Source organism: Centrocercus urophasianus, unplaced genomic scaffold (assembly GCF_019232065.1).
Source record: "Centrocercus urophasianus isolate 14NV4802_14NV808 unplaced genomic scaffold, USGS_Curo_1.0 seq_10, whole genome shotgun sequence".
Taxonomy (NCBI): domain Eukaryota; kingdom Metazoa; phylum Chordata; class Aves; order Galliformes; family Phasianidae; genus Centrocercus; species Centrocercus urophasianus.
Window position 1 is genome coordinate 62,309,623 of NW_024884142.1, and position 13,530 is coordinate 62,323,152.

Here is a 13,530-nt window from a genome sequence, read left to right on the forward strand (position 1 = left end):
TCAGAAGCTGTCACCAATTGCCTATGAGCTTTTTCCTATTTCCTTGCCAAATGGAGACTGGTCCAGCACAAGCTCCTCAGCAAAGTGGTGTTATGGGCTACTCACATGTGGCAAGGATGTGTACAGTGACTGGAAAGCTTCTCTATTACATGTCCTCTCAGTTATAGCCTTGTTTCCTTCCACTCTATCACACTACCTCAGGAGTACAACTCATCAGGCTAGCAAAATCCCACAAAATCCCCAACCCTCAAGAGACACGGGAGGAGTTCTGAGCCAGAACAGCTGCAGAGAGCCAAACAATACTGAGACAGACAACCAAAGCGCTGCCTGGGGTGCAGCCAGCTGCTGTGAAACCAGCCACAATCTCTCAGCTGTTCTGTGCCACTGCTGGGCAATGCCAAGCAGCAGCACCAGAAGCTGCCATCCCAAGGTAGGAAGCAAAGAAAACAGGGCAGAAGTCTATCTCTGAACTTGCCTGCAGTGTAATCATCACCAAAATAACTGCCACCATAATTCCTCAAGCCCTTTTAGAGATGGCATGCCATGCTGCCCAGAAGCAGGTTCCACTCTCCTCCCTGCCCCAGGATGTACCATGTCACTAGATACGGACAATGGGAAATGAGGTCACTGACGTTTTTTGTTTGCTTGCTTTGTTTTTTCTTGACAATACACCACCAACCAGCCACTCACTAATGTTTCACCTAAAGCTTTGAAAGCTGCACTACACCAACATGTGTGCAACACAAACTTTAGGAGGAGAGGTGATAACATTCTGTAAGACCCCCAAACAGCACGCAGTTGTAGCTGGTCTCTGTGCGTGTTCTCCTTTCTGGGAAGGACTGGGTGACCTACCTGTAGCTGGAATGATTATGCACATACATCAGTCACTGGGAGCACATGACTATGTAAAAGCTATATAACTAGGTACATTTTGTGACATGCTTTCACACCTAAGGGAAGAAAAACTTGCTGGAAGATACTTCTATGAACTGAACATTTTGCGACGCTCATCTCAAAAGCAGAAATTCAATAAGTTTTCTTGCACAGCAGGTATGTGATCTGCTACCTTGTCCATTCTCCTTTTGGTATTTTCTTACTGTATCCAGTTTTACTCCCAGACTTCATAGCTATGCAATACTGATAACACCTGTAATCTCTGTTTCCTCCTCTTACATTCCCCTGTTAGAACAATCAATATTTCCTTTTGAATTTTTCATTTTTTGTGGTTCTGTTTGGCCTTTCCTCCCTTTGCACATGGTTTGTATGCCAGATTCCATTCCAAACACACTATGCATCATTCCTTCTTCTGATGAGGCCTGATACTCAGCTTTGCTCCACATCAGACTGGACTAAATTTCATAGTGTGAAGAAACCCCAAAATAAAATCATGTGCCAGATCATAAATCATGTGCTACTCCAGAGTCATTCTACATGCAAGTATTCATACATGCTGGTCAGCCATCTCGTTTTAGCAGTCTGTATGCTTCAAAGCACCAGCTCTGCTGCTCACAGAATAACTGGAAGACTTCAGATCTATGCCTGCTGCTTCTAAACACACAGGACTACACCAGACTTTCTCCCCAGGTTTGGAGTAGCTGGCTGTTCTGCTTCTCTCAGGAAGCAGTCCGACCCTCACTAGTCTAGGTCTCTGTCATTTTTTTCAGCTGCTATCACCAAAGAAACTTCTCAGAAACTTTATTGAGACAGTCACAAAATCTAGTTGGTACTGACCAGTGGGTTCAAAATGAGGTAAGCCAGCACACTAGGAGGTAAAGAAAACTGAACGAACTGGATGCTGCTCCAGATCTTTGATGTAAGTGATAGACAAGACATAGAGAAGTGCTCTTTCTCACCACTCTCTCAAATCAGCCAATACAACCCCCATGGTGGGCACCTAAATTAATACAGATCTGACGAGGTCTGAAGAAACTTTAAAATGGCTCCAACTTTTTTCCCTTCAATGGTCAATATCTAAGAAGGGCACAAAATGAAACCATCTTAAAGAACAGTCTTCCATCTACATGCAACCACACAAAACACATATAGGAAAACTCTTATCTGGAAGGATGGAATTTGTATGAGAGGAGGAGAAAGGAATTATGTGCATAAACCCTTTTCTTATCGGGGAAAGGATCTATAATTTATTCTGCTGGAAGGATAATGATTCCTACCTACCTCACTGAGCTCCAACCTTATTTAGTATTTGCATTCCACACTGAGGAGGTTAAAAGGCTTTGGAAACATTAAGTAGTGGCATTATTATTCTAATAAATGCACAAGCTATCATCTGTGGTTGTGCTAATTAAATTTGTGTTCTACTAATATTACTGGAAAACTGCCTTGATGTTCCTTTTAGAAGATGTCTCCAGCTGCAAAATACTGATTTTTGTTGTTGTTTTGAAGGGGTGTTGTGGTAAAGAATGAAGCCAAATAAAAAGCTGGGTTTGGTGACTTGCCCAGTTGCAAGAGGTTATATTTCACTCTCTATGCAATTAGGACACAACTGTGTTTTGAGAACTCGTGTTTTAACCCAAGCAGATATTCTCTTTCACAGCCAGGTATCTCCGCATATGTAGTTTTGCAACTTTATGGCCACTGAAGCATGAAGCAGCAGAAACGAGGAGGGAAAATGTCTTAAAAGGTCTACAGATGGATATGGTGCCACAGATCCTGCCAGAGAAAGGGATATTCAAAGACCCTTAGCTCTTTGCAGGAGCTGCAGGAAGGCAGGTGCGAACAGGGACATGCTGCCTTCCCTCCATCCTCACAGCACTAAATATGAAAGGACATTCACTATGCTATATTAAGCTGCTGCAGCACAGGGCAATTCACAGTCACATTTTAAATACAGACTATAGCTCTTGCTGCCTGCCCAAGACTGGGCATGGAACATCCTGCTGCAGTGGGACACTGCCTGAAGACCCTGGAGCTTGGGCAGCCCCACAGCTGTCATATACTCCTAGGAACAACACTACTCAGCCAGATGTGTGATACCACAGTTAAAATGCCAGACAGGGAGCAGAGGTGGAGCAATGAGATGAGAAAGGGCTTTGGGCATCTCTGGTTGACCCTCTGCTCATTTAATGCTGAGCCAAACCAAATGGCAATGCCTTCTGCACGCGAGTCTGCACCTCAAGAGATTTAGGGCAGGCTCTACTATCTCACATCTTTAGCTTTGCTGATAAAAGCTATAAAAAGGTGAGATTTAGGGTCAGTCTCAACAGACCATTATCACTGGCCTTTGCACCTGCCTTTAGGAGCTTAATTAAATTCTCATGTTGTGGCTTGCACAAAACCAATAGACTGCAGAAGGTCGGGAGGTAGCTGGGCTGAATTTGAACAGATGACCTGCAAGCAGAGAGCCCCATATTTTGCTACTGAAGTCTCGTTCTGACCAGCCCTTGTGGAACTTTCCGTTAACGATGCCACATTTAGGCATAACAGACAGGAGAATTCCTATGTGGATTTTGAAGATTAGCACACGTGCCATGTTTTCAGCTTTGTGCTTAGAATAGCTCACCTCACCTCACCTCACCTCACCTCCCCATCTGAGGGGAAAGCAAATAAATTCAAAAGGAAAAATCTCACCAGCACACATGCGAACTGCACACAGTCATAGGGGAGCGTTCAGCTTTGTCACCCAAGCTGAAGTGGTGCTGCCAGTTTTGTTTCTTACAAACTGAGGAGCGAGCAACATTATGCAAGGAGCCCATGTGCACTGCAGTGGGCATGGGGTTGCGCCAAGCAGGCAGCCATCAGGGTTCTGCCAGCACTCCTGCACAAGCACTCCAGTATTTGAAGAGCTGATCAAAGAAATGAAGCCACTTAGCTGCGGTCAGTGTGTGTATAAGAACTCGAAGGAGAGGAAAAAAAGCCTTAGATGCTGTTTGCTCTGCCTTGGAGTCTTTGAAAGACACTGACAAGCTCTCAAAGCTGAAATAGCTGAAACACCAGTGTAAATGGCCATTATTAGTAATAATGCTAATAATGCATCAGGGCATTTCAGGTTCAATATGAAAAAATCTCTGGTTTGTTAACTGCGGAAAAAACACTGTGGGCGCTTAAAATAACCCCAACAAAATAACAGCAGAAAAAGAACAGAGGTTACTTATACCCCAGAAGTTTTGAGTAACTCCACCAATGTTTTGAAACCACCCAATTAGAAAATAGAGTGCCAATTACACTAAGGCTAATAGCCTTTGGGTCAGCAGACCAGGCTTTGAGAGAAAAACAGCAGCTAACAAAGCCAGCCTTGGCCCGGAGCGAGGCCTCCTGGCATCCCTCGAGAGCCACTCACCCCCACCGTCAGGCTGAGCTGCTCCCGGTCAGGCAGGAAGACGCAGACGCTGCGGCCCTCGGGGTGCATCCTGCTGGACAGCAGTGCCCGGCTCATGGCAGGCAGCTCCGTGTGGCCCCGCCGGCAGCACCCGGTGTATCCTCTCCGGTGTGGATGGGCGTCAGGTTCCCTTCATCCCATGCACCTGCTGGGAAGGGGAGAGTGTCAGTGAGGTTGTGGTGAGGCCCTGCAGTTGCAGCTCTGCCCCTCTGCTGGCTGAGGTTGGCTGCGCTGTGCTGAGAGGGCAAGTCTCAGTGGCACCTGACTCACCCATTTTACAAGGTCACTGTCAATGTTTCTGATGGCATTGTGGCACAAACTGGGCAAAGATAACCTCTACATAGCCTGAAAGGCAGAGCAGAGTGCCACAAAGCAATCAGATCTATGAACCCAAAACAAGACTGAGATGTATATAAGCAAAGAGACACATGATGCCACAGGCCACTGCCTGAAAAAGCCCATGAGCAAGAGGGAGTGCCACCCTCTTCATCTGGGACATCTCCTTCATGCCACCTGAAGTGGAGGATTTTAACAAGCTGTCAGCACAGAGCACTTCATCTGAACCAGGTTCCCTTCTGCCCAGCCCTGATATCTGAGAAATCTCTGCCCTCATACCCAAGCGAACTCATCAGCTCCCAAGGCTGAGCCACCATTCCACATTTTTTGCCTCCTCCCAAGGGCTGAACCCATGCAGCACAGTTGGGAGGTCTTCACTTTTGGGAAAAGCTGCTGGAACAGCATCAAAAACGCAGCTGCCTGGGAGCTGCACAAGCAACTCAGAGCTGAAGCTACAATAACCACAGAAACACCAGAGGGAAACTGAATTCGTGCACAGAAGCACAGTGGCACATGTCTTCTTTCCATTGCTATGGGAGGTTACACAGCACTCCCCACAGCTACCTGTTGCCACCTTTTTGGTGTTGATCACTGCACAGCCTGCATCAGAATGCTACATGCTTTCTGCTTTGTTTTTGAATCAAGTAGCAGTAAGTGTCCTCCTACAACTGCAAAAGCTGCTCCATGCACCTCCTCCCTAGCTTGAGCTGGCATATAAAACATTGCTTTATTAAGAAGCGTTGTATACGTTTTCTATAGAAATCCTCCTATGAGAGCAAAGCATACAAAACTTATTAATATAGGAGGGAGTGCCATTAAAGGACCAAGTTATTATTAATTCAGACTTTGAAGAAAAGTAATAAACGGGAACTAGGATCTTTAAAATGAAGTTTGCTCTAAATTATAAGCACACAGGAAAGACACATTTGACTTCCTGGATGAGAAGAGGTCAAAGCTTCCAGGCAATGAAATACTTGGAGAAAATCTCTCATTCATCCTCCTCCATCAATATAATTATACCAATGAGCTCTCCTGGGTTCCAGGCTACACACTGTGAACAGCTGTATATAAATACCAGACGTCTATAGAATGACTTGAAGGTGATAGGTCACTTTTTATTGTCATCTGATGTCATACGCTCCATAAACTTTATGGATAGTATAAGGATCTCAGAGTTATGAGCTCAAGCATTCCACTGTAAGTAGGTTTGTTCCGATTGTTAAACTACTTCACTATGGCCCATGTCCTCACTCACAAGGGGACAAACATTCACACAGCCTGTAATACAAGTCAGAAAAGGCAAAGAAGTAACAATAAGAATAAACTGACTTTTTTTCCCCGTGGATAATTCAAGAAACTGAACCCTATTTCCTCATACCCTCTGTTAATCAAGGCTCACAGAAGGCTCATCCTATTCACACTTGCTTTGTTCTCTTAAAATTTCAAATGGACAACTGTAGATTGTGGGAGATGGGAAGAAAGGGAACCTGCACTAGCAGGGTGAATTAGGAGGGGGTTAGGCTAGATGGTCTCCAGAGTTCCCTTTCAACCCCTGCAATTCTCTGATGCTGTGAATGGACAGGGAGATATTTTTTTTCAATGTTTTACAACAAATGAGCTCTTCAACACTGCAGCAGGTAAGAGGTTAAAGAAGCGATGTCCTTAATCTGAAGGGGGAGGTCAAACAAGAGCCCAAATCAGCTTTCTCTTCTTCAGAAGTATGCTAGAATGTGATAAAACTTAATGAATCATTAACTTGCTAGCAGTGCACGCTTATACTAGGGGGAAAAAAAAAAAAAAAGCGCCAAGAATAACTGCCCAACCAAAACAAGTAGCCAGAAGGAATGCTCTTACTTAAACATACACAATTTCAGACTGCCCATATGCCATTCTTTTGTTTACCACAGATTCCAACCTCTTAACCTCAATTAAACCCTAAAAGCTCTGGCAAATGCACTGTAGATGAATTAATAAAAGCGGAAGTCAATCATTGGCCTCTGGGACACTACAGTTTGTTTAGGTTGGCTTTTTTTTGTTTGTTTGGGTTTGTTTTTTTGTTTGTTTGTTTGTTTTAAATAACATCATTCCATCATTTTGCTCCCAGAGAAGTCCATTTTGAGATGTAATTGCTTAGTCAAAGGCCTGTCAGTAAAGCAATCAAAGATGCTTCAGATTCCTACTCTTCTGGTATCAGTCAGGCATCTTTTTAGTGCCTAGAGTTTATTTAGCACTGTTTATTTTATTCTACCTAAATACACGTGCACCAGAGCCTTGGACAATAAGCTTGCCATTAATTTCAACACTACTCCGATTAAACAGGTCAAACACGGCTGTAAAAACTAATTAGCAAGAACCCTAATCTTCTGCTCCTCTACCCACAGCCCCACAAGCTGCCTCCCAGCAGCAGAGCAGGGCTACAGTGTTTAGTAAAAACAGGAATTGGTGGAGTTAGCAACAACACTAGGAGAGCAGCAAGAGAGTCCTTTGGAGATGAGATTGGTTGTTGCATTTCCATAAGCAAGTTTGAAATTCACCTTTCTCTCTGATCTAAGGTGGCAAGGGAAAAAAAAAGTTAATAGTAGTTCCTGCTTCTTTCTGCACTTTGTAACTTCAGATCCCCAAACGGCTCCTATACAAACCAGCCCATGCACTAAAACTGGGCTTCAGCATGAACTGCACAACCCTATGTTATATACCACAGCCCTCTTGGAATTAGGCCCTAATCCTGATTTCAGTCTCCCCGGACTGCCACAGGCACACCTCAAGGGAATAAAAACAAATGCGTGAAAGAATCGCCTGCCAACTCTAAGCAGCAAAGCAGAACAAAATTCAATCATCAAGAAGAAAGAGCACAGATAATTATGTGCTTCTCTCAAAAACATCCAGGAATACAACCTGAAAGCACGCTTTTGAAGGTTTATTATAGTAAAGTATCTTGGGAAAGCTTGTTTTGCTGCCACTGACAGAGATGAACGCTAAGCACATTCCCAATGAAACCACAGCAGACTGGCCCTACAGAGTTCTGTCAAGGACTGCTCAGAAATGCTAAGACTCTTCTTAATGTTTTCCACAGATGTCTTATGCTTCTAAGACAACCAGACTCCTGGACTGCCGTTCCACAATCAGCTTAGGTAGCATTAATCAAGCCAGCTGTGCAGCAGGGCAGAGAAGCAGCTGCCTGGAAAGAAGCCTACCTTTGTGCAGCAACCCATGCTCACATTGCCTCAACCTGATGATAAAATACAGCCTTAAAACTGAGAACCTCCCTCACCTATGCCTTTTTTCCCTTCAAATATGCACTGTAAGACAGAGTAATAAAAACAGAATAAAAAAAAAGCCTGAACAAGTAAAGAATCATAGAATTGGTTGGAAGGGACCTCAAGGTCATCACGCTCCAACCTCCCTGCTGCAGGCAGGGCTGCCAACCTCCAGGTTTAATACTAGACCAGGCTGCCCAGGACCCCATCCAACCTGGCCTTGAACACCTCCAGGGATGTGGCACCCACAGCCTGTCCGGGTAGCCTGCTCCAGCACTTCACCACTCTCGGTGAAGAACTTCCCTCTGATATCCAACCTAAATCTCCCCTCTTTCAACTTAAAAACATTTCTCCTTGTCCTGCCATTACCTATCCTTGTAAAGAGTTGATTCCCCTCCTGTTTGTAGGCTCCCTTTAAGTACTGGAAGGCTGCACTGAGGTCACCCTGCAGCCCTCTCTTTTCCAGGCTGAACAAGGATGTAACAACAGCATGTATTAGCCCTTCTCAACAATCTGAGTCCCCATACAACTTCCTTGACTAGTCCATGAGATGACAGAATTTTCCCTGGGTGCTCCAAAAGACAAGATCCCAGAACAGATGCAGTGTGGCCACAAGAAAGATGCAGCACTGTCAGCAGAAATGATTGGCATTCAGTTCATAGACTAGGCAGATGCAACTGCAGCAGGTCTTTTGCATCTGCTACATCTGAGCACAGCATCCTTGCATGGATGGGATGTGGGCCCAGCTCTCACTTCTGGGATTTTCAAAAGGAGAAATAGGAAATGTCCTCAAGAATTCCCAGGCTGTGGAGCCCTTGGTAGAGTTCATTCTCACCACATATCTTCGGGGACAGATGGGGAAGTTGCTGAATACTGGTCTTAGATGCCAACTAACATCCTTTTTCTTCCCCTTCTTGTACAAACAGCACTCTCCAATGACACTGAGCTTTAACAATAGAGAGGAAAACACTTTGTAGACCTATTGCAGGATTAGACACAGCTCTTAGTCAGGCATGACTGCCCACAGTCCACCTGCATGCTGTGATGTTTTCCCACCTCACGACAAGCATCAAAAGTGAGCACTACAGCAAGAAGTGCTCTCCTGGGTTTGTAACTCTTCTGCTTTGCACTGCCTCTCCCAGAACATGGCCAGTGTGCTCAGGAAGAAGGGTTCCCTCAGAATTCCCATGACACCTATTCCTAACCTGCGATTGTGGTTGTATGCCACTCTATGGGCAGCCCTACTCCTGCACAGAGGCAGGGGACAACTCTCCTTAGAGGTGATGCAGCACTCTTTGGAAGCCAAGAGACACATGTTTTTGTACACATATTGAGACCTGAAAAACAGCCTTCAAGGAAGGGAAAAAGTGAAGCTGAAGGCAAAGCAGCAAAGGACACGCATGCTCTTGTAGTATGGAGGTGAGGAGGCTGTTAGGGCAGGACCATGTGGATGGCTGCCATGTTTCTATCTAGCTGCTCCTGGGATGAGAAAAGCACTTCAGCACTTTACTTCCCATGAAGAGAGCTCAGCATGAATCACCTGGGCTTAATCTTTCCCCAAAAACAGAACTGAATTCAGAAGCCTTTGAGAGAAACAATGAGCATTACAGCCTCAAGCAAAAGGGACAAATTAAGATCTCATGAGGGAGTAAGCTTTTCCATCACTTTCAAGTCCGTGTGTGCCTCTGAATTTCTGTGCACAAAGGTACACAGCCTTTTAAAGTGCATTAATAGAAACGTGAAAAACTTTGAACATTAAATGTCTGCAGTGAGCGCATGCACCTCCTTTTCAGCGTGCCATGTTCCTGGGAAGACTTTCTGCTGTCAACATCAGAAACAGCAATGGTTGAACTGACCCTGCCTGCTCATTGATTGGTAATGCAAATACAGCATTTCCTCATCATGTCTGACTACCAGTGTGAAGTTTCTCATTACAATGAATTTGTTTATTTCCTCACTATCTACAACTGAGATCCTTTTACTGATTAACAGTCACAGGACTTCCTCAGGCTTCAAAAAATTACATATGTGAATTAGTGTTTATGATTACATACTGTGTGAAGGAATCAACTGGCTTAGGCAAATGCAGAAGCGTAAGAACAAACCAGTGAAATACGGCACAGCATGTGAAACACTTCAGTGTCTGGGACACAACACGTGAAGCTGCTGCAAAGAAAGCTTACGTGGAAGTGCAGAGCTCTGTTCTTTCAGCTGAGTGACCAAGGCAGCATCACATGAATCCTTCCAAGATTAAGCAAAGCAAATTGCTTCAGCAACTGTTCAGTCTCACCAAAAGCTTACCCACACCCAAACACAAGTACACATCCCTTTGGAAAAAGATCAGTACAGAAAACTAACTCACACGTACGCATACATAGGCAGTCCAGAGTGCAGTACAGACAGTACAGGCAGAGTCTGCTGCCTCAGAGTGAAGAGGAGCAACAGAAGGTACTTCTCTTTGGTGCTCTCGCTATGCACCTCTGCCAAGTAATGCAACCTTCATTTATGAGAGACTGCTCACCTTTTGTATGTAGGTGAAACAGGAGAAGCAAAGCACAGGTGGAAAGCTGCAGCAAGGGCTTTATAATAAGGGAGAGCGAGGCTTGTTCCTGCTCCTGCAGCTGTTGGGATGTTTAGGTAGCTCAGTGAGAGCACAGAAAAGCAAGACCTGATCTCTCTTCCAGAGACTCAAGAGAAAAGTGTGTTTCTCTGTCATGCTAATTGAAAACAGTTGAGGTCTCATAACCGAAAAGCCTATCAGCTAATTATCTAACTGGGAACATATTTCTCCTTCGAGTCTATCAAGGCTAATAAACAGTGATTCTCACAAGTCAGTTTATTAAATACTTGCTTAATCTATTGTTTGAACTCTCACGTAATCAAACTCAAACAGCTGAGAAGATTCTTCTGCAAAACTGTCTTTGCAGAAATAGTTCCACTGTGGTGGAATTTCTATATTTCAGCTGGGCTGGGCTGACCTGGAACCAGGCCACCCAAAATATTCTGTAGAGCTGTCAAAAACAAACAAACCAAGATCTTATGTCAGTTTTACAAGTAAACACACTATGAGCTATTTAAGAGAAATAAAGGCATTGTTATAACTTCAGAGGTAATACCCAGAACTGCAAGAAGGATAAGAACAGACATGCTTTTACCACTATATTACATAAGTAACCCTTTGAGCCAGTAAGAACTGAGTCAAAAAACTGGTTTACTTCTCTGAAGGAGGGAGAAAGTCCAGTGCTTATCTCATGGCACTCGAATCCAAATCTGAACACCCACACCAACCACTCAGCTTCTGCATCCACCTGCTTCTAACTTTTTCCCTCCCCAAAAAGTGCAGCTTATCTTAAACCAATACTCCTCTCTGCTCTGAGTATGTAAAACAGTGGAAATTCCAGAATAGAGAGAGAAAGCTCTGACTAGAACACAGCCTGCTTCTGTTACAAATATGAAATCACCTATCTGCCCATACTTTGACAGAACTAACGCCAACATCACAAACAGAGCCTGTCGGAGCAAATTCAGCTTCAGGGATGACACATGCTGCTGCCAGCAGCTACCTTCAGCAAAAAGATGGGGAAACGGGAAGGCACAGCCCAAAAAAAGAAACAGAATGAGGACAAACAGCCTTACAAAAAATGGTTCCTTTTTGTGGCGATGCTGAGTTTTGCAAAAAGAGGAAAAAGACAGCAAAAAAAGAAAAGAAGAAAAGCAAGCATAAGGAGTTCCTTAAAGAAAAGCTCTCCCTCCTAAAGTTCTCCAAGCAGCAGCTCCTCCTAAGGACTTCAGGGTCTAGCCCACACCTTCTCCATGCTCAGTTTCTAAGAATTAAGGTACCACTCCTAAACACTCTCAAGAGCATTGAGGAGCAGCAAGAGAATTCCTGTAGGAAAAGACCCAGAGCACGGCAGGCACGCAAGTCATTTACATTGTCTTGAACCGGACTAACAGTAGGGCAACCGTAGAACTCCATCACATGGTGTCTGATGGAGACCTGTTCTGCATTTGCCCATCTTCGCTTTTAAAAGAAAAGGGAAGGGGGTATGAGTAAAACACCTTTTCCCCCTGCTGGGTTCCCCCGATCTGATGTCCATGGACCCAGGCAAAGCCCCGGCATCACGGGTACAGCAGGCAGCGTGCCTGAGAGCATATTGCAGTTAGAGCAAAAAATAACCAGCACAATGAGGCCAATGCATTCTGCGGCCACTCCGAGCTTCACAGGAACTAGACAGAAAATATTTTAAAACACCTGAACAAACGAACAGAGGCACCAGCATTTAAAAGCCTTGTTTTGGACATCATAGCAAAGATGACCACTGGCAGAGATAAACACGTGTTACTTTCTCTCATAGTAAGTAACCCCTGTGATTTTTAGATGCTCCCTGTCAGGGCCCGGCACCTCTGCAGCTCAGCATGGACAACGCGGGACAGCCGGATCCGAGCAGCTCGAGCCCAGCCGGGTGCACCCCGAACTCCCGCCGCGCAGTCACCGGGACGGACTGACACCAGCAACGCCGGATCCGCTCTCGGGGCAGCCTGCGGGACTCCCTGCCTGCCCTCAACATGCACCGAGGCCGACCCGCTCCAGGGCTCCGTCCTTTGTCCCTTGTGTCGCGAGAAGAATCCCAAGCGGTGGGGGCGCGGGACCCCCACACTCACCGCGGGACGCCCCCGGGACTCCGCCGTTCTGTCTGGGGCTGCATCCGACGCGTGCCAAGCCGAGAGCGACAGCACCCCGACCGGCAGGGCTCAGCGCCGGGCTCCCCCCGTACCCCGCCGGGGGAGCAGAGGTAGGGGCGGAGCCCTGCGGAGGGGCGGGGCCATGGGTCCCGCCCCGCCCCGCCCAGCCCGTCCCGTCCCCGGCGGGGGCGCCCACGTGGAGTGGCGGCAAGCGGGCACCTCGCGCGGCGCTCCCCCATCTTCACTCACGTCCGTCGCTCCGCCGCGTGAGCAGATTGGCGGAGCCGGGCAAGCAGTGGGCGGGACTTGCTCGCGGAGCGGTCTCTGATTGGTTAGCGACGCCGTCGATCAGCACCCTGCCACTAAGGGAAGTGTTGGGGGGGCCGGCTCGGTCGGTAACGCCCGGTAACGCCCGCTGGGGCGTGGTGGGGATGGAGAAACAGCGCTCTGCCCGCCTGCAGCCGGGGATGGCCTGCGGCCGTGTCGGTGGCTTTTGGTCGCCTCGCCTCGCCTCGGGCTGTCCGGTGTTTGCCGGGGGGTGTTTTGTCTGCGTGCGGCCGTGGTTTTATTCCTAGGTGTGGCGGTGCAGTCTGCGGGCGTTATCGGCTGTCATAGAGCACGTGGAGATAGGATTTAAACGGAGAGAGAACCCAGTAAGGCATGAGAAGCAGTTCCGGGCCGTTCTCCCATGGCCAGGGCGGCAGTGCGTTGGCTACGGGGTTATAATAAAATGGTTTTGAAAGTGCAGTTGAAAAGGCGATATCAGATCTGGAAACACTTCACGTTGTGCACAGCCCCTGCACCTGAGTGGATAAGAAACAACCCAGGAGGTTGGGAGGAAGGTGCTCTGCTACATCTGTGTTAAAAACCCCATCCTTCTTGTGTGTTTGCTTTTTAGTGCAGTTTCTGAAAGAGGGC

At 46.5% G+C, this 13,530-nt stretch overlaps 1 protein-coding gene across 3 annotated transcripts in view; it reads right to left on the reverse strand.

Annotated features, from left to right (window-relative positions):
- Window positions 1-12,668, reverse strand: part of FRMD1 (FERM domain containing 1) — a 33,827-nt gene extending 21,159 nt beyond the window's left edge. For all 3 annotated transcript variants that reach the window (XM_042827995.1, XM_042827977.1, XM_042827986.1), the window contains exons 1-2: window positions 12,592-12,668; window positions 4,298-4,484 (exon numbers count right to left, since the gene is read on the reverse strand). In XM_042827995.1, coding sequence (XP_042683929.1) covers window positions 4,298-4,393 — 96 coding nt within the window. In that variant the 5' untranslated portion in view covers window positions 4,394-4,484; window positions 12,592-12,668. The remainder of the gene's footprint in view (window positions 1-4,297; window positions 4,485-12,591) is intronic.
- Between the last annotated feature and the right edge of the window lie 862 nt (window positions 12,669-13,530).